Source organism: Cavia porcellus, unplaced genomic scaffold (assembly GCF_034190915.1).
Source record: "Cavia porcellus strain 051 isolate PalLab524CR breed Dunkin Hartley unplaced genomic scaffold, mCavPor4.1 scaffold_28, whole genome shotgun sequence".
Taxonomy (NCBI): Eukaryota; Metazoa; Chordata; class Mammalia; order Rodentia; family Caviidae; genus Cavia; species Cavia porcellus.
Window position 1 is genome coordinate 6,449,132 of NW_026947511.1, and position 21,273 is coordinate 6,470,404.

The window sequence follows — 21,273 nt, forward strand, 5'->3', positions numbered from 1 at the left end:
AGGGCCCTGTATACGCGGGCACACACTCTACCACTGTGCCCTTGCCAGAGTCCACAGCCTGGCCTAAACAGGGATACGGTGCATGACAGGGACTGGAAGCCAAGATGGCACATGTAGGCAGCAAGCAGCCAGGAAAGCAAAATGTGGCTGAGGCAGAAGCCAGTACATGTGGTGACCTGGAAGTAGACGTGACAGTGGGGTGGGAAAGACTGTGCAGGGTGGGGAGGAGGTGGGAGAAGGTCCATAGGCCAGACATGAGTGCTCTGGGTCACAAAAAGAAGCTGACCTCCATTCTGTCACAAACACTAGGTTACGGTAATAGCTACTGAGCTCCCCAAATCCAGAAGTTTTTCAGTCTGGGTAACAAGGGCTGCCAGACTGAAAAACATCTAGCACATGCAAGAGCTCTTTAAAAATATATGTAGATGCACTACAGTTGGTACATTAAAATACAAAATAGTAGTTGGCTTACTGTTATTACATTAATTTCTCTCTCTTTTTTTTTTTTGTCTTTTTCTTTTTTTATCGGTACCAGGGATCGAACTCACGACTGCCTGCTTGCAAGGCAGGTGCTTATGCCGCTGAACTAAATCCCCAGCCCCTACATTAATTTCTCCATCAAGGATTAGTATGATAATGCAAATATTACAAAGAGGTCTGTAAAACTCACATCAGAAAGACTGGGAAAGCTGACTAATCACTGTGAGACTCTTTTGGATGGTTTCATTTCCTTTTCTCCCCCCTAACATTTTCACTAGAAGCATGGGACTGTCAGGTGCCATGTGTTTTGAGAGATCATCTAGGTAGGAGAACAGCAGAAGATGGGAGTCTAATTAGTTCCAGCACTGTACAGAGGTGGCAGGACAGTGAATAAACCCAGGCCAACAGTGGGTGTGCAGCTTTGGGGGTGATGGGTGGGCTTGCCCAGCACAGGTTGCAGGGTTCAGTGGGAAAGCACTTTCCCAGCGCATCAGAGGCCTTGGATTCCACCCAGCACCACCAAGAAACAAACAGAAATAAAAAAAGGCTAAGTTCAGTTCCAGAAGTGGAGTGAACTACTAGTACTTTTAAGTGTGAACACCTCAGCCCTTCCCGTGTACCCTGTTCTGCACCAATCGGAACGTGAGCTGCCTGAGCACCAGGCCTGTTCAGGCTGCCAGTCACCGAAGTTCTCGTGAATGCCAAGTACTCAAAGACCCCACCAGATTCCCACCACTGCAGCTCCAAAGCAGACTCCTAATGGAGACCTTCTGTATCCTGAGGGTTCAATACAAAGTTCTAATTCTTTTGTTTTGAATCAGGGTCTCAATATGGAGCCCAGGCTAGCCTCAACTCACGGTGATCCTCCCAAGTGCTCGGATTACAGGGATGCCACCAAAGTTCCAATTCTTAAAAAAGCATTCACTGTAAGATATATGAACTTGAAACCCAGCTCTCCCTCTAGCACTAGGTTGAGAATATGCCCCAAGAAACTCAAATCATAAAGGCAAAAATGTGATTTTTTTTTTCACATTCCCTTATTTGCACAACTGTCTCTTGTGCTTAATACAACACATGGCATCAGCAGACACTCAATAAGTGGAAATAAAAATAATGCATGCCTTGAAGGTGTTCTGGCTCCTCATCTGTGTGTTCTGTAAACTCTGGGAACCAGTATTAACACTATAACAGGGTTTGATAATGGGGGTGACCAGTGGTAGAGTCTCAGGAACACACAGCTCTCTTGGTGACCTACAGTGCGGACCAACCCAGCGAGCAGGACACACTTTAAACAGATCTCAGGGTGCTTCCCAACCCCTTACCTTTGGGGTCACCCACTCCTTTCGACTGGGTGTCTGCGTCTTGACCATGCACTTGGTCCAGGCAGTGACATCCCCAGTACAGTAGTAAGCATCGCTCCTGAAGACCAGCTGGCCTGAGCACTCCTTGCAGGGGAGGAGAGCCCCAAAAGCCATGCCATCAGCAACTCGGTCCAAGATCTAAAGCAGTGAGGAAACTTGTCAGAGAGGGAGGACTCAGAATAGGATCGTCACTCACATGCAGCCCTCACTAACCCCTGCTCAAGGGAGGCAGGCTTGCCTTGGAGTTGCTGGTTTACAAGGAGGTTGTGCTCTAAGAGCAGATACCTGTCTCTGAAGAGGGAGCTGCCCATCTCAGGGAGTTTGAAAGCAAGGCAGAGCCTAGCATACCAAGGTACCAAGGGTGAAACCTGAGTACAATACAGGGTAAGTGGGCTGGGAAGCCCGGGCACAGATGGTACCCTTTGGTGGGGAAGTCTCTATTTCTTCAGCAGGCCTGGCAATTGCACCTGGCACAGATGGCAAGTACTTGCTCACCCCACTTACCCTTGCCCACCATCTGGTGAAGGTGCAAATGTCTGGTGGGCTTCCAAAAGCCTGCCCTGCTTGGCTTGGAAAATGGTGACCACGATGGCAGTGGTGCCCACGGGACACAAATGGTACCCTTTGCAGTTAATACTGGTAAGTGTTCAAAGGGAGGGCCTTCCACACCACGTCAGGGCAGTCACTCCATAGCAACTGGCTTGGCCTCGCATGCACATTCCACTAAACACAAAGGCAGCTCACCGCAGACTCCCCGGATGGCACTTGCTGCTTGTTGAAGATGAGAAGCTCTTTTAGGTCATTTGTTGAACACGCTTTCTTTAGCTCATCCTTGATATTCCAGATCAGGTCATTCTGGGCCTGTGGACAAAATACAGTAGCTGAGAAAGAGAAACCACTGGAGAAGTCTGCCTCCAGCCTCCAGCCACGCCATGCGATGTAGCTGGCAGCCTTTTACTTCCAGTTGGGACTTCATTCCAGTCAAACCCTCATGGAACTCAAACCTGTGGTCTCTAGAGAACACTTTGGAAGGTGGAGAGGACAGCACCGAGAGAGGTGTGGGGTAGGCCTCACAGGCCCTGGCAACAAGCCCCCAGACACCAACTCGGGAGATACAGCAAGAGCCTGAAGATGCTGGCCTGGACTTCGGGCTGCATGAGCCCAGCTATTTTCCAGCACTTCAAGGAGGTCAGGTGTGGCAGTTCCCTACCAGTCTTAAAGATGATTCCAGAACACCAATTTCCTTAACAGTACATGCTCAGTGTCAAGCAGGTCTATAAGCTCTTTGGAAAATGACTCTCATAACCATTTTGCTGAGGGAAATCTCAGCCTCTTCATGTTAGACTGAGGACGTACAGTGCCAACGCATTTGCAAAGTGGAGAGGGACATATAAGCCACACCACACGCTGCAGGGCTGCTGTCAGCACTGAACAGAGCACTGTAATTACACACACTTGTGCCCGCTTCCTGTGTCCACGGGCTCCCCAGGTAACAAGCCCGTCTTTCCTCCAGCAGCAGTGACATGCTGGAAACAAGGCGGTGTAAGGAAACGGCTGCTTAATGGTACGAGGGTCTATGACAGTCAACCTGCTTCACCTCCACGATGGACCAAGGATAGGAGGCCTGGAGGAAGAGAGGCACCAGGTTGGGGAGATTGAGGGAGTAATTTAATTTTCTGCCTTTCTTTACATCTCTAGAAACTCTGGGGGCAGGGCCACCACCAGACTCACTGAGAAGCAGGTGCAAGATGAAACTGCAGTTCTGGGGCAGCCAGATTTAGCACATAACAGACACTTTTTTTTTTAACCAAAAGATCTTACCAAATTTGGTAAGCAATGGAAAACAGATCAGAAATTGCTTCTAATTTTCATACTCCCAGAAAAATCTGAACATTTATGCAGATTCTTGCTCTTGGAAGCCATGTACCAAAGAAAAGACCAGCTATTCTCTAAGTATCCCAATACCTCTAGCACTTTCTGCTTAACAAGTTTTCAGTGGTGCATCAACACACATGTAATCAAAAGGGACAAACCTCTGGTCAATGACCACTGACTTACTGGTATTTTCCTCTTTTACATATGCCTTTCCCATTCCCTTGTTTAATGAAAGATTTTCGTTTAAAGAGATGTAGAAAAAAACTTTATATCTCCCTTCAAAATCATTAATCTTCCTATGCTAAGAACTTCAGGAGTCCCTGAGTTTAACAGTCACTTTCCAATGCTTATAAGAGACTCCATGGGGCCAGGTGTCTAGAAAAACCTGGCTGGGCTAAAGCATAAGTCTCCGTCACCCCAGAAAGGCTTTGGAGTCAGGACAGGGTGCTTATGCCCTGTCTGAGCCTAGCAGCAGAAATATACAAGTTGGGGGAAATGCCATGCTATTAATAATAAACATCAATCTGGAAATTCCTAAAGGTCCTACTAAGGGGAAAAAGTCTCCCTGAATTCTCCTCCCAGATGAGGAAGAGAACTGAGATGAAAGGAGACTCAGAGCTCAGGACTCACCTTGAGGGCTTTTTCTATCTTACTGTCCTTGTCCTTTTCTTTCTTAGATTTCTTCTTGGTCAGTTCATCTGTCCCATCTACCTCATCACCTTTCCTCTTTCTGAAAGAGACAAGATCACTGAGACATTTGCCATCCTCCCACCCCAAGGGCCCCACAGTGCTCTTAAGAACCTGCTGTCTACTCAAGTGCTGCGTGCAACCAAAAGGCAAGAGGAAACGGCTGGAGTTTGCCGCAGGGCCCTCACTAATCCAACAGAGATCCAAGACTCAGAGCTCTCTGATGCACAAAGCCTGTGTATCTCTGGGCACAAACAAAGGGATAAGAAGATTTTTAGGAGGGGCTCTGCTGGAGGTAAGACCATAACCAAGGCACGGGGACCTGCAGACACACACAGAATGCCAGAACTGAACCTGCATGATGCTCCCCAGCCAGGGTCTGTTCTTAGAGCTGAGCCCTGCTGGTTCTGAGAGCTCAAATTTGAAGCAATGTCAAAGGCCCATTCTCTGGTCTGCTTCACTAACACAGATCTGAGTCCAAACCCTTGTACTTCCTTTCTTCTCCAATAGGGGAAAGAATGTCTTCTACCTCAGAGCTCTTGGGGACAATCAGTGACACAGTTTGGCATGGTGCCTGGTGAATTCTAGCCCTTCCAGCATGTACACAGCTGGTGAGTTCCTACACACCACGTGCCCCCAAGCCTGAGCACATTCTCACTCACACTCAAGTCATACAAGTTGCACAATGAGTTAATGTGTCATAGACATTGGCAGTGGCCGTTAGAGGAAAATGGTCCAGGTGCTGTCCAAGGAGTACACTTGGTGAGCTTGCCAACCAGCCACTCTCTTCCAGGGCTCAGAGACCAGCTAAGGTCAACAGAAGAGAGACTCAAGACTTTCCCAATCTGTGAGACCAGCACTACTCCACTCCAAGCCACAGAGCTCTCTACCTGCTGCCCAGTCCCCCCTATAATGCTCACGATCTCTCAGCACTACTCGAGATATAGCTGTGTCTACAGGGCTGCCAAGGGTACACAAGTGCAAGCAGAGAGGGAGCTGGAGGACATACAGCAGCTGACCTGGACAAGGGGCATGGTGATTTTTAAACACGGGAGGGCTGCATGAGAGTGGGCCTTGCCTGATCTACCTGACCAGAGCCTGGGCCCCAAGGCAGCACTCACAACCTGGGTCTGGATGGAGCTGTGGCAAAGTATGTCCCTGACAGCTCCCCGTAGTCTACCTGTGACTGCACATCCCTGGCTCTCTGATGGTTAGGCCGTCTGTGGGACCCTCACCCACTGAGAGCATCCACCCACCCTTCACTCTTGACCCCTGGGAGCTGCTTCTTCAGCGTTTCTTTATCCTCTGCGGTGAGAAGGCTGAAGCCCTTGAGCTGGTTGGCACTGTACTCGGGTCGGAAGCCCAGCTCCTCCCTGTTCTTGACAAAGCAGTCTGGGTGATACCAGCGGTCGATCATGCCTAGCTGTGGCTTCTCTGGATCTACCATCTTCTTGGACAGGCGCATCTGGCCCTGTAGGAAAAGACGGTACATGTAACCGTGGCACCAAGTCAAGGCGGGTGTGTGTGTGTGTGTGTAATTTAACAGCTACTGTGAGGTTCTGGTCTCTTCTATAACCAAGGGTTGTGTACTAACTCAAAGCCTCTGCACCTGCACTTTAAATGGGATTAATCTCAAAAAGCTGACTGCATACACATTGTGCATGTGACATTTTCCTGCAAATGCAGATCCTGGCAGGCCTGAGAACACGCGATGTGTGCGCAGACAGAGCCAAGACCTTCAGCCTGCTCAGGTTCATGATTCTGAGGCCTGACATTCCTGGGAGGTACACACTGATGAGGCACAGATCCACAAGACTCAGCACACATACAACTGCTTCCAGCCAAGCAATGCCCAACAACATGCAAGGACTGGCATTCCCTTGAAGGAAAGGGGACCTCAATCTCTGGTGCCTGAAGGGAGTTGGAAGAGAAACAGCAATTCCATTTCCCCATCAGCTTGCATACTGACTTACAGATCTGGAGTGGCCCCCAAGCCCAGGTGGAAGTTTAGCCACTGAGGCATGCCTTGAAGGGGATGCCCAGGCCCTTTTTTGCCTCTTTACCTCCTGGCTGCCATGAAGTATATGGGTGTCTGTCACTTGCTCTTGCCACATTGTACCTGGACAATGCAGACCCAAATTAACATGGACTGCAACTCCTGCAAACATGAGTCAAACAAAGCTCTTCTCTTTTTAAAATGATCTTGGGGGTTCTATCACAATAATGGGAAACACGCCACATGATAACTTGTATAATCAGTGCCTTGAAAGGGTTAGTAAAACTGGGTGTGGAACATCAGAGAAGGGGAGGGTTGCTGGAGGGCCCAGGCTTCCTCCTCATTCCTGTTACCAGTCACCCACTCCACAAGACTGGCTGGTTAATGAAGTTTCCGATTAAACAAAAGAACGAAGCTCACCCCGGAAAATACCCTATGAACTTAAACATGCCATTAATAGGACAACAGCTTCCCTTCACCCATGCTGATTCCAGGGGAGCCTCCTATTTGCTTTGCAAACTCTCCAGGCATGGAGCCAGGCACGAGGACTAGATCTGTCTGAAACAAATCACTGTCACATCCACTCTCCACTAGGATCTTTGCTGTACTTTCAAACATCAGCCCTGGCTGGCACCTATGTTTGTTTCTTATCCCCTCAGACAGGCAGTGCCACGCACGGCCAGAATTGCACAAGGTCCAGACATTGGGTCCTCTGGTGCTCACCTTTTCTATCTTCTCCATGCACCCCTTGCACGTGCTTCTGTTGGACTTGGCATACTCCGCAGCAAAGTCGCCCAGTGTTTTCTCTGCCTTGCTGCCAATTCCATCTTGGCCTTTGCCTGAATGAAACACACAGCTCAGCAGCGTCACGGTTATGCTCAGAAGTTGTCTATTCTCCTACCCAGGACCCTTCTAAGGGCCCCCTTTGTGTTTCAAGCTACGGCCCCTGATCTACCTCATCTTTATAACCAGTGCTGTTTAACAAGAGTGTCTTTTTTTTAAAATCGGTACCAGGGATCGAACTCACGACTGCCTGCTTGCAAGGCAGGCGTTTATGCCACTGAGCTAAATCCCCAGCCTCCAAGAGTGTCTTTTCTGATACCATGATGACCTTTCTCTTTTTTTTGCTGTACCGAAGGCCTCACACTTGCCAGGCAAGTGTTGTACCACTTGAGCCACTTCTCCAAGCTCAAAGTGTCTCCTTAGACAAGACAAGCTCTCGGCGCTGGCACTGTGGTCAGCTGCCTGACTTTCCATTTCCTCTGAATCCCCTTCTTACACTTTGAAAGTACTCATAAAAGCCTAGAAACATACATTCTAAGTCAACCTTCTAGTTTCCATTGGGCTTTCATTTATACACACTGAACTAAAGGGGGTATCAATATAGATTCAACCAAATGTATGTAAGAATTAAGTATGTGACAAAGATGCCATTTTAAATTAGTGCAGAATGATCCAGTAAAGGGTTCAGGAGTAACTTGTGTACCATGTGGTTCATCAGCTATGTTCTTTTCTTATATAAAAATAAGTTCCAGGAGAAAGAAGGAAAAAAAAAAAAAAAAAAGACCTGAAGGTTTGCCTCCTGAGGCCAGGAAATATTTCTACTTAACATTGCATGCAGTAGAGGGTCTAGTGTAGTTAGGCAAGAAAAATGAACAGTTTAAGTTTAGTGGAAAAAAAAAACAAAAAACAAAAAACAAAGAACAACTAAAGCTGTCTCTGTAGATGGCATGACTATACTTGTGGAATAGACTTAGGATTCTACACAAAAACTCCAAATTTGCTAAATAAACACAGCAAATTTGCACAACACAAAGATTAATATACATTTTCATATACTAGAAATAAACATTAGAAAAAGAAATTAAGGTACATTTCAATACATAAAATATTTAAGAGATAAATTTGACCAATGATGTGAAAGATCTCTACACTGAAAGCTGATATTTGACCCAGAGATTCAATGTAACGATAAATTTCTAGCAGGTTTTTTAGGGGGAAGAAATTGATAGGCTTAGTACTAAATGGAACTGCAAAGAAAGACATACTGAAAAAACAAAGCTGAAGAAATACACTACATGATTCTGTGACTTGCTATTAGGTCACAGTAATCAAGATCCTGTGGTATTTTTAGAGATATCAATGTAATCAAATAGAACTCAGACATAAGCTTCATTATACAGTGACCTGATGCTGACAAAGAAGCCAAGCCATTCCACAGGGGAAGGGACCTTTTCATTGAGTGGTGATGGAACAGCCAGCCATCCTCAGGCAAAGACACCCAAACCAGCTCTCCTCACATGCAGCAAAAACAAAAAATAAAAAACCGACACTGAATGCAAATGTAAATGTACATGACCATGAAACTTCTAAAAGAAAAGAAAGGAGCATATATATACTTCATCTCGAAGCAGGCAAAGATTTTTAGGACTCAGCGAGTACTAACCAAAGGAAAAAAACAAAAATCAATAAATTAAGACTTCAAATTAATAATTACTATTCTTCAAAAAATGTCAATAAACAAAAAGGCAAGCCATAAACTAGGAGAAAGAGTTTACAAACTCTATCTAGCCATAGATTTACATCTAAAATATACTTAGGACTCTTCCAATTTAGTAACAAAGTACAAATTAATATCATAACAAAATAACGGGTTAAGTATCTCTTACCTGAAAATCTTTAGAACTGTTTCTGGGTTTCAATATTTAAAAAAAAAAAATTTTTTTTTTTGGAGTATATGATAATACACAATCTTAGGATGGGATGCAAGCCTATATGTAAAATTCATTTATGCTTCATTTGCATATTATATCCATGGCCTAAAATTAACTGTATACAGTGTTTACTGGGTGCCCATATTCTTGGCTTTTTTTTTTTGCACTGAAAATTAAACTCAGGACCTTGTGCTTGCCAGGCAGGCACTTACTCCGCTGAGCTATATCCTCAGTCCTGGGTGCTTGTATTTTTACTGTAACTGATCATATGAGACGTGGAACTCTCCACTTTTGGCATCGCATTGGTGCTCAAAAGTTTCGTATTTTGGATTACAGATTACAGATTAATCTAACACTAAGTTCCTGGAATGGCTAATATTAAAAAGAGCAACCATAATAATGGTGAATGAGGACATGGAAGAACAAGAAACTCATGTACCATTGATTGGTGGGAATCTAAAATGGTACATACAGGCACTTTGGAAGTTCCTTAAACAGCAGAACATATGTCTGTCATGAGCAGCTGTTCCACTCATATACCTAAAGAATTCAAAGTCCAAGCACATGCAGTGCCCCAGTAACAACCCTAATCCGGCAATGGGTAAACAAATGTGACTTATTCAAACAAAGGACTACTCCAGTAATTAAAGAGGAACTAAGGACTCTGGAAGCACAATTCTGTCTCAAAATTCTAAACTGGGCAAAAATCAATCGGTGGTGTTAGAAACCAGAACAGTGGTTTCCTGAGCAGGGAGGACAACTAGAAAAGGGCATGAAGCAAGCTTCCTGAGGACACACAACTGTTGTACAACTTGCCAGGGCGTAAGCTGACAGTGTACATCTGCAAAAACCCATGGAGTTGTATTTTCAGGTCTGTCCCAATGACAAGCTCCACGTAAGTTACTTTTAAAATTATAGGCACAATATCAAAAAGATACCACAAACAAGAAGAAACACGTGACTACTAAAACATTTATAAAACCTACGGCAAAATATACAATAGACAAAGTTAAAAAAAGTCAGATTATACACACTACACAAAGGAAAAATATTTTCAAAAGGTGATGACGAAGACTGTCTTTGATATTTCATTAACGGAAAAAACAAACAAACAAACAAACAAACAAAAAAAAAACAAAAACCAAGATACTTGGTAAGAAAAATGAGGGGCATGGATTAACAGTATAGCTGTCCCACTGTATACATGAGGACTGGTTCCAGAATGCCAAAGACAGCAACTGCGTAGCACTCAAGCACCTTGCATACAGTGCACAGTCTCTGCCTATACACATCCTTATTTATTGTTTTGACATCCTTATGTATTCTTTACAACATCTACAAACAATTAAAATACACAATATAAATGCTATGTATCTCCAGTGATACAGTATTGTTTGGGGAATAGTGACATGGGAAAAAGTCTAAACATACTCAGTGGAGATGAGTATTTTTACGCAGAGGCTGGGTGCATCAGGGTGGATCTGGAACCCAAAGACATGATTGGCCAACTGTAACACAAATTACAGAAAAAGAGCTAAAAACATGACAAAGCATTCCACAACATTAGTAGTGAAATAAAAACAGTGAAAATACTTCAGAATGATATAGAAAGGGAAAAACTAGTATACTATGCAACTGACAAGGAGCTTTCTGGAAGGCAACCTGGCCCATTCACAGAAGGCCTCCATAAGGTGTTTCACTCCCTTGAGTGGCAATTCCAGTTCCTGGAAGAAAAACTGGACAGATGCTTATAAGAAATTTGCAGCAACTCTATTTCTAAGCTAGCTAAGAGGTTAAAATTCTGCTTTCAAAAGCATTACAGGATCTGGGTTGAATTAACCTTTTCATATGTCTAAAAATAGCCAGTTAGGCTCTTTTTAAAATTCCTAGACAATTAGCAGATACTATTTTAACTTTATGGCACTCTTAAGACCTTTCCATGGCACACTCATTGTTATTCTGAGCAATCTGTTTTCAGCAGATCAGAACGGACTGGAATTAAACACACTAGACTTACAAGAGAAACAGGCAGGGAGAGGACTCTAGCACAGACGCAAACAACTCCTTGTGGAGAGAAGGCCACGTTCCCACCAAAGTCCTGACAGGCTGAACCTGGTCCATTTAGGGAGGCAGGGAACACAAATGCAAGCTCAGATTTCCTTGAAATGTGATACACACCGACTTTCTGAAGACTTAAAGCACCCAGCAAGTTATTTATGGACATCAATACACTGATTCTAAAACTTTTACAAAGACATAATAAAACACCCAGAGGAACCAACTCGACACTGAAGGAAAAGACGACAGCAGAGAGCTGGTGCCACCTGACCCGAAGGCTCAAAGCCCTGGCAAGTAAGACGCTGGTACTGTTTGACCAAGGGATCAGCAGAAAGCAGATTCACACAAATACAACCCACTAATCTTTGACAAAGAAGCAAAGGCAACAGAGCAGATTCTTGCTAACAAGTGGTGGTGATGACAAGGGACATCATGTTAACAACAACAAAAATTTAGACACAGTCTTTGCACAAAACCTTAACACTCCTTGAAGACAATGTAGGAGAAAACCAAGAAACTGTGAGCTTGCAGATGACTTTTTAGGTGTAACACAAAGGAATGATCCATGAAAAAACTGATAAACTAGACTCTATTAAAATTAAAAATTTCTACATTATGAAAAACAGAATTACCAGCCACAGACTGGGAAAATATTTACAAAAGACCTACCTAATACAGGCTATTGTAACGAATACATAAAGAACTCTTAAAACTCAACAGTAAGAAAACTCGATTAAAAATGGGCAAAACGGGGCTAGGGATTTAGCTCAGCGGCATAAGCACCTGCCTTGCAAGCAGGCGGTCGTGAGTTCGATACCCGGTACCGATTAAAAAAAAAAAATGAGCAAAAGAATTAAACAGCTACCTCACTAAAGATGAACAGATGGCAGATAAGCATATGAGATGCTCAACATCAAACAGTACCAGGGAAGCACAAATTCAAAACAATGAAATATCACATACCACCAAATGCTAGTGAGGATGTAAAGTAAAGAGAACTCTCATTGCTGGCGGAAATGAAGATAATTGAACTGTTTAATAACAAATGAAAGCACTCATAACATACAACCCACCAACCAAGCTCCCTGGTTTTTACCCAAAGTTAAAAACACATCCGTATGGAAATCTGCATATTTGGTTTACACCCTAAAGGTCCCCCAAACACCACATGCAAGGGCTTGTTTGACACTCTGTCACACTCCTAGCAGGTGGTGGGAACTTGAAAATATGTGGCCTCATAGGAGGGAGCAGCTTAGAGGGATCTGAACCTGGCAGACCCCGAACCTCCATGTGAGCAGCTGTGCTTCTGTGTGTCCCACTATGATCTCCCGCCTGGCCACAGGTCCAAAGTGATGGGACAAAGCACCCAAACTCCAGAAACTGTGCTTGAAAAAAATCTTTTTTCTTTTTAAGTTGTTTGTCTCTGGTATTTTGTCACAGTGACTGAACACTTAATAAACATTTATTGTGGTAGCTTTATTGTTAACTATCAAAACTTGGAATAAAGCAGGCTTCCCTTCAGCAGGTGAATGAATGAATACATCATGGTACAGCCACATAATGGACTATTACTCAGGACTAAGAAACGTGCTGCCAAGCCACAAAAGACATGGAGGAACCTCCAGTGCCTATTACTAAGTGTAAGAGGTTGATGTGAAAAGGCTACTATTACTGGAGGATTTCTACTAAGTGATATTTCAGAAAAAGCAAATTGTAGATAATGCACCTCTCCTTAGGGTGGAAGGGGTTTTAGTGATGAAGTGACTAAGACACAGTTCGATCAATGGAAAAGAAATTTTTGAAAACCCTCCCCAAGATAAGGATTTTAAATGTGACACACATGCAAAAAGCTTTTGATCATCAGGGGAGAGGATAAATCCAGTCAATAAGTAGAGCTGGAAAACTAAGCTGTCACACAGAGGAGGAAAAAAAAAAATCTCAAATACTGGGATATGTCAGGATAAATTCCAAACAGCTAAGTGTTCAAATGTCAGAAGAAGGAGCCACAGTTGTTGAGTGGTAGGCCCAGCGTACCTCCTTCCTAGCCTGGCTATAAGCTCTGAGACTACAGCTGTAGGGTGCAGTTCTGCTCCCTGCCATGGCCACTGCCTACCTTAGGGAAGTAAGGGTGGGCCATGGCTTGCAGCCTACTAGAGGAGCCTCTGATGCCCACCTCCTTCAGACTCAAGATGGAGCTGTGGTCTGGGAGGTGATGCAGAACTTCCCTTTCCTCCCAGGAGGGGCTCTGCTGAACTCTGCTGGCAAAGACCTGTTTTGAACCTCTGGCATGGCCAGGTAATGGCTATCTTCATGAAGCTGTAGTCTGCCTAACATGGACTTGTAAGTGGGATCTGCAGGTTTCATACCCAAGATTCCAGTCAACTGAGTCAAGTGTTTGGGAGAAGGGTTGTCTCTGCACCAAATTCATACATGTTTCCCTATCCTCATCCCCTGAACAGTAACACAAGCTGCACAGCATTCACACTTATAAAAGGGACCTGAGCATCTGCAGCTTGCTGTGCACAGGGACTTGGGAACCAATTCACTGAGTGTGCTGCAGAATTACAGGGTGATGGCATCTGTCCCCGGCTTTCTGTCCCACTCTGCTGCTGCCTCCAGTCCCGTCCTCTAGTCAGGTATTCAGTAGCTTGGCTTGTGCTCTGTCTGCTATGTAACCTGACATGGGCTAAGACAAAAACACCCACAACAACAGAGACAGTAACAGATCTGCAGTATTTAGGGCTGAGTGGGGAAGGAAGGGTAACCAGGCAGATCCAGCACGGTAGACATACATTATTACATGCTTGTGCTACCTCTGGGACACACACACTAGGAGGGAACCCGAGGTTAAGTCCTCCACTCTGGATTGTGTGAAGGGAGGCCTCACTGTAACAAAGGCACATGGGGGATGGTGATGGGGGAGGCATTTGGGAGAGCTGGAGGTAGATGGGAACTATGTACTTTTGTGGGCTGTTCAATTTTGCTGGGAACCTAAAACTGCTCTAAAAAACCAGGTCTAGGCTGGATGTGGGGCATGCCTGTAATCCCAGCCCAAGAGGCTGAAGCAAAAGGACTGCTGAGATCGAGGTCAGCCTGGACTACACAGTGAGTTCAAGGCCAGGCTGTACTATATATAGCAAGACCCAGTCTCAAAAAGAAAAAAAGATTCTGGAAAAATGAAATGCCAGGAAGGGTCAAGAGTCACACTCAGACCCAAAGGCCTGTCTGACCCAGGATGGGCACTTAAGCACCTCCACAATTAGGAGCAAGAAGAACCTAGATAAGTAGCAAGGCAGAGAAGATGGACTAGAACAAAGAGCCAGCCTCAGGGGCAGTATGGGTCAACATGGCACTGCTGAAACTGCCTGCCCAAGGCTGGGGGTCAGGGACAGGGAAGCTCTGGTGTAGCATGTACCTGTCACCCCTCCGGCCTCAGCAGTCTTCTTGACTTTCTGTTGGTCATCCCACCGCAGCTCAGAGAAGCCATCCACCTCGATGTCAGGCTGCCGGATAGAGTGGCCCACCTTCCAGAAGCAGGAGAAGTGGTACCAGTGTGGGACTTTGCCATCGAACATGGGTGACTGGAAGACAGGAACAAAGGAGGTAAGTGGGCAGGCAGCTCCGCCCAACCTTGTCACTGCCCAGCCTGTGGCCATGGGGTATCTCAGGGAGCCTGTCTGCTTCTCCACAAAAAGAGGGCAGCAGGAACTGTGCTCTCCATTGTCACTCTGAGGGTTACAGTGGAAAACAACCTGTCATATGCTCCTCAAGATCTTCTTGGAAAACATGGCTAAGCTTACTCCTTCAGGACATGAAATCAAGCCACAAAGCTCTGCCTTAAGTCCTTTAAAGCATGGGCCACCCACATCAGTGATATGCTGCACAGGCCTGGCACACACACAAGCCGGCTGCTCACTGTCCCAGACCTTGGTCCTGCCAGGAAGGGTCAAGAACCAACAGTCACATCCAGACTCAAAGGCCTGTCTGACCCAGGATGGGCTCTGCACCTCCACAATTAACAGCAAGGAGGACCCAGATAAGTAGTAAGGCAGAGAAGATGGACCAGAAAAAGAGCCAGCCTCAGGGGCAGCACAGGCATGAGGGAAGGAATTAACTTCTGTGGCAGAAGCAGAGAGAGCACAGACCAGAGCTGCAGACCAGTTAAGTTTTTTGCTGGACAGGAACAGGAGTCCAGGGAGAAGAGATGCCCTCTCCAGTTGTTTCGTTTTCCGTACATACACAGGCTGACACTGACTTAGTGCACTGGGCTTTGCCCTGTGGCAGGGCTGGGTTCCATCCTGGAGCCCAAGCTGGCTGACTCAGGAGAGTGGATGGTGATAGATGCTAGGAGGATACTCCATTCACTTAGTCCCTACATCCTTTACAAGCTACATCTTTTACAGCAGTACACCCTAAAGCTTGCATGAGAGGAAAGGAGCCCCCATAAAGCCAGCCAGGGACAGGGTCACAGCAGTAGGTGCCTCACCTGAATTCCAGCCTCATGCTGGGACTGTTCCCCTACAGAAGGTGAACTTATACAATGAATGAACCCTAGCACAAACTATCCCAAAATATGAGAGGCCCAGAATATACTCTTACAGTAGAGAAAACTAAAGTCACACAGATGCAATAAAAACTTGCAACAGCATTAAAAAATAACACACCCACAGCTTTCTAGATGAAGCTGAGGGGACAGGGGCATACATCAGAAAATACTGACAAGGAAGGCGTCCCCATGAGCCTGCTCTTGCTATCTGGATGTGTCATGGTGTAGGCTGAGGTGGGCTCCCCAGCACACAGCCATCCTCACAGCTGAAAACAGCATCACCTGGGCAGGGCCCTAGGTCCTGTCCTCTGCTCCCTGAAGGTTACCTTTGGTGGGCGCAGAGGTACTGCCATGTTGTTGTGCGCCACATGGGGTCAGACGCTTCAAGGTTGTACACATCTAGCAACAGTCAACAGAGGACAGACAAAATATCTGTTGAAGGCCTCCAGTCTGGAGGGAAGAAAGATGGGGGCTTTGGGCTGGGGATTTAGCTCAGCGGCATAAGCACCTGCCTTGCAAGCAGGCGGTCGTGAGTTCGATCCCTGGTACCGGTAAAAATGAAAAAGACAAAAAAAAAAAAAAAAAAAAAAAAAAGAAAGATGGGGGCTTCCCAAGCAGAAAAATAAATAGTATCTTCAGAGCAGACTCGTACCTGCCCTATCTCACTAGGTATTCCAAGCATCTAGTGGTCAGCTGGCTCTGCTGCCTTGGTATTCCTTAGCAACACTCAGGGCTGCAGCATTTTTTCCCCAGCTCTGCAGTGAACTCACATCTGCCACCCTAAGGTCTGGGCACTGCTCAAGGGCACAGGCTAGAGAACCCTGGAAAAGCATAGCTTTAACTGAGGATTCGGGACTGAGAAGGATCCGATGGAAAGTCGCTGACCAGACCAGGGACACAGATTCTGGCCTCCACTGTTAGCGTAATGCTAAGTAACAGATGAGGAATGAAATCCTCAGCTGTGTACCCCACACTCGATGATCATCTACCACACACCAGTATTCTCACAAAGCCCTCACTGGGCTGGCTGGGTGTTGAAGGTTCAATTCTTCCTGTGTCCAAGAACAGAACAGAATGAGCTCAAAACTCAGTCAAAACCTTAAGCCTCCCAGTTAAACTGCTTGAGGGCCAGTTAAACTGCTTGAGGGCCAGTTAAACTGCTTGAGGGCCAGGTGTGGTGGTGCTTGCCCAAAGACCCAGCTACTGGGACGCAAAGGTTGGGTTGCTTAAAGCCACAAATTTTCTGCCCAGACTCAGTCTCAAAAATAGAAGAAGAAAAAAAGACTTAGTGTTAAACAAAAGCAGCTGAAGGGCCCAACTCCTCCCAGCAGCTAAAGTATGGGGTTGGGTCTAAGCACAAACCTCCCATACAAATGCAAATGTAAAGATATTTAAATTCAAGCACTGGGAAGAGCTCCTCTTTCTAGAGTCAAATTTAAATGATTTTCAATTTAAACTTCAAATTACAACAACAAAAAACCCTACTTTACTTTGAATAATAAGACTCCTCTCACTACCAAGTAATCTGAAGGCCCAGAAAGCTGAATTTAGGGTTCAGCAATCTGGTTCCATTCTAAAACCTGCCCTATCCTCTCTTCCTCCACAGCAATGCTGGCCTGGTCCCAGTGGACTGACAGGATTCGGGGTTTCCAGCCATCCTTCCTGCTATAAACAGGGCCTGACTCACTGGGAGGCCTGTCAATGTCTCTTTCTTGGAGGAACGTCTTAAAATGTGTAGTATAATGCACAAGTCCACAAAGAAAACAGATTATACTGAAATAATTATCAAAACATTAAAATCATTATACTAAGAGTAACCCATGAGTCTTACTGGGTGAAGATAAAAGGTTATTTTGAGAAATCTCTAACTATATATAGTGACAGAAATAAATCCAAGAATTACTGGTGATGGAATTCACCGATATGCTAAGACACCTAAAATAATTAACTTCACCCAGAGGTTAGTGAAGAGAGATGAATTTTTTTTCTCACCCACACTTGAATACCTGAGTTCTATCCCATCTCACAGACACCAGGTTTAGAAGCAGAACACAGCTAGGGGTGATGGCACAATCCTGTAATTCCAGCATGCTGGGATGCTGAGGCAAGAGGAACCCAAATTCAAGCCCAGCATGGGCAATTCAGCCACTTTATGAGACTGTTTAAGTATTTAAAAAAAAAAAAAAATGTGGAGTGTAGTTCTTGCAAAGGCCTGGCTTCAAACCTATTACCATGCATACCACCGTGCATTGTGTACTAGCAGTGGGAACTTTGTAGAAGGCTGCTGTGTACACTCAGGCCCTTGGTGGAAGAGGTGGCTTTTCCCTGTTCTCACCCCATGCTTCAGGTCCCCCCATGTCCCTTGTCTGTGCCCCTACCTCTCTATCAAGTTCAATGCCAGCTGGAACACAGAGTTCCCTCCTGGGACACTGCTCAGTCAGTGCCTGTCTTTCAAGGGTGGGTTTCCTAATTAAAAACTGACCTCAGCTGAAATTCACTAGGTTACATCCCATCACGAACGTTAAAACACAAACACCCTCAGAATGAGTAGGTACTGTGTATCCAGCTAGGCAAGCACGATTTACCAAGACACAGCCTCCAGCTGTCCCCAGGACGCTATGAGAGGTTATGGAAGTCCAGCCAGCCCCTTGGTACTTGGAGGGTCAACTTCTTCCTCTGCTCCACCGCACCAATATGGAAACCCAATGGGAGCCATCAAGTCACTCCCAAAACCCATTACAGTCCTAAGGCGTAAGGGTGCGCCTGTGAGAGCGTAAGTAATTACGACCACCAGCACTGGGTTTGGGGCACAGCCAGTCTATACTGGAGGTGCGGGGGAATCTGTAGGCAGGAGCTAGACTTACAAAGGCAGACAACAGGCTGGAGCCAGGAAGCACCCTTGAGGCTAGCCACCCGCTGTGCATGCTAGTCCCTTCCTGGCTATCTGAGAAGCCATAAACAGCCAGAGGGGACAATCTATCAGAAAGCCTGGATGAGGGTGAGTGTGGTGCTACAGGCACTGGGAGGCTGAGGCAGGAGGATTACCGCGAGTTTGAGGCCAGCCTAGACTGCACAGGTAAGTTAAGGGCTAGTCGGAACTACACAGCTAGTCCTTGTCCCCGAAAAAAAGGAAAAAAAAAAAAAATCGAAGCCTAGACGTGAAACCCCCTGAACCATTCTTACTTAAGTCAGACAGCTGCAAAAGCACTGATAACGCATCCGTGGTCCTGTAGAGTTCGGAGGGAAAATGATTTAAAAATCACAAAATAGACAGCATGTGAATGTGCTATACAGAAATAATTGCATAATTCTCCGTAATTAAAAACTGAAAGAGAAAAGCCCGAAAATGAGAGGGTTTGGAAGTAACAGCTCAAAATAAGTTAAAAAAATAAATATATATATATGTATGTACGTCTCCGGCACCCACAAAAGTCCTCCCGAAGAGACAAGGCCAAGAGCACAGCAGGGCCGCAGTCCAGGTGCTCGGTCCCCTCCCGCTCGCTCCTCGCTGCCGGCCCGGAGGCCCAGCCTGGCCCGCACCCCCACCTGCACCATGATGGCCATCCGCAGCGAGTCCTTAGGGATGCTCTCGCCGCATTTCTTGCACGAGGCGCGCCCGCTCTTGGCGTACTCGGCGCGGTAGAGCTTGTCCGAGGACTCGGCCATCGTCCCAGCCTCGTAGTGCCCGCCGCAGGCGCCTCGAGCCGCCGCCGCGCACGCTACACACGCCGCACCGCCCGCCGCCGCTCGCCGATGGATTGCTGATGCCTGGCGGCGGGAACGTGCGCGCGCTCGGGGCGGGGCTGAGCGTGCGCGTGCTGGGGGCACGGGCAGCCCGCAGGGGCGGGACCGAGCCAGGTGGGTGGGGCCGCGCAGCTGAGTTACCCCCATCCCGACCCTGGCTAGCGACGCAAAGAGCCACGGAAACCCGTTTCTTCTGTGAGGAATTTTAATGCATTAATGCAAATCTCAGAAGTGGTACCTGGAACTTTGTTAGCAACAATTATCCCAGATTTATTTTTTTGAGATGGGGATTTGCTTTTATGCCCAAACTGGTCTCAGCTCCTGAGCTCACAGGATGCTCCCGCCTCACCCTCCGGAGGAGCCGGCACTCTGGGCGTGCGCTACACCTGGTTCAGCGCAGATGTTTTCCTGTAGCTTTACAGTTGCTGGAGAGGACTCGAAATAACAAGGTCAATTGTAGTAATTGTTAGACCTGCGGCTATTAAATATTAAAGATTGTTATTTAATGTAAAGCTATATTTTGGTAGTTTTAAAAAATACCATTTTATTCATTTACAGTATTATAATGTGAACGTATGTACTTAGAATTATTCAGTTCTGCAGCAGAAAATGAGAAATCAAACAGGATAAATGCAACTCCTAAAGTGTGTGAAGTGTAGATGAGGCATAAATGTGGAGCAGGCAAGAAGGTGGGAAGACAGTTGGGGAACCCTAAGAGTTTGCAGTGCCCTGCTAGCATCAAAAGGTATGTTTGTTCCACTTCTAGGTCAACAACTTTTCTCACTGCTGGGATAAAATCCCTGACACTCAAAGTTACACGAGGTCAGGTTTATTTCAGCTCAGAGTATGTAGAGGTTTCCATCCATAGTTGGCAGGCTTCAAGGCAAGGCGGGGTGACAGGGGCATCACAGACTAGAAGTAGCAGTTCGCAGGCTAGAAGACAGGAGGCAGCAAGCAACACCAGCCTGCTTTCCCTCTTCCTTCTTCACATTCCATTCGGGGTGTAAACCTGTTGACAGGTGCCGCCCACACCCAGAGTGGGGCTTCCGTTATCCACAGCCTTAACTCCACCCTTAGTCCACATCTACGCATCCTGAAACTCCCCATCCATGACCCCATGAAATTTTGGGGGCCATTTAGAGAGAGGCAGAGCAACAATTATTAAGTTTTTTGGCGCACAGAGAAAGATTTTTTAAAAAAAGCCTTTATTGTGAGTCTAGAAAAGCTGCTGGAGATTGCAAAGACCCTCAAAAATGGGGAGCTGGGGAATGGCCTTTATGGGGGTAGGCTGGGGGTGAAGCACTTGAGTGGTTGTGGAGTCTTGGGATTGGAGAGGGCTTGGTGCATGTGCAAAAAAGGGAGCAGGAGGTTTGTTTCTAGAACTAGAACACAAAAGTTACTGTTGGAGAGATAAGTTGTTTCTTGGGGCCCGTGCCAAATTGGGCGAATGTCACGTTAGAGATGGCTATGCGGCAGAACACATCAACAATTGTGTCATCCCCTATTGGTCCTAATCTGGTGCTCGTGTGCTCTGCTCATAAAATTCATACAAACTCCACATGCATCAACAGACAGGTTTGGAAGCTGCAGGTGTACCCTGTCTGTCTGACATGGCTGACTCCCCATGCCCTCTGCTGAGCAAAGGGAAACATCCCAGCCCTGGTCCTCTAACCCTAGGACTGGACTGGAGGGTGCTGAAGAAGAATATCTAAATGTTCTCTCCCTGGGTTCTGGTGATGGGGTCCTTTCACCTTGCTTGTACCTTCTGCCCCAGCAAGTGCCTTTGCTGCAGGTGGTAGGCAAATCAGGTGT

General features: G+C 46.2%; 1 protein-coding gene across 2 annotated transcripts in view; it reads right to left on the reverse strand.

Annotated features, from left to right (window-relative positions):
* Nucleotides 1-19,485, reverse strand: part of Parp1 (poly(ADP-ribose) polymerase 1) — a 34,222-nt gene extending 14,737 nt beyond the window's left edge. Inside the window, exons 1-7 of one of the 2 annotated variants that reach the window (XM_003462362.5) lie at nucleotides 19,264-19,484; nucleotides 14,587-14,752; nucleotides 7,123-7,238; nucleotides 5,660-5,874; nucleotides 4,347-4,446; nucleotides 2,586-2,702; nucleotides 1,803-1,979 (exon numbers count right to left, since the gene is read on the reverse strand). In XM_003462362.5, coding sequence (XP_003462410.1) covers nucleotides 1,803-1,979; nucleotides 2,586-2,702; nucleotides 4,347-4,446; nucleotides 5,660-5,874; nucleotides 7,123-7,238; nucleotides 14,587-14,752; nucleotides 19,264-19,383 — 1,011 coding nt within the window. In that variant the 5' untranslated portion in view covers nucleotides 19,384-19,484. Of the gene's footprint in view, nucleotides 1-1,802; nucleotides 1,980-2,585; nucleotides 2,703-4,346; nucleotides 4,447-5,659; nucleotides 5,875-7,122; nucleotides 7,239-14,586; nucleotides 14,753-19,263 lie in introns of both variants that reach the window. The other variant, XM_063239410.1, reaches the window with a different exon arrangement.
* Between the last annotated feature and the right edge of the window lie 1,788 nt (nucleotides 19,486-21,273).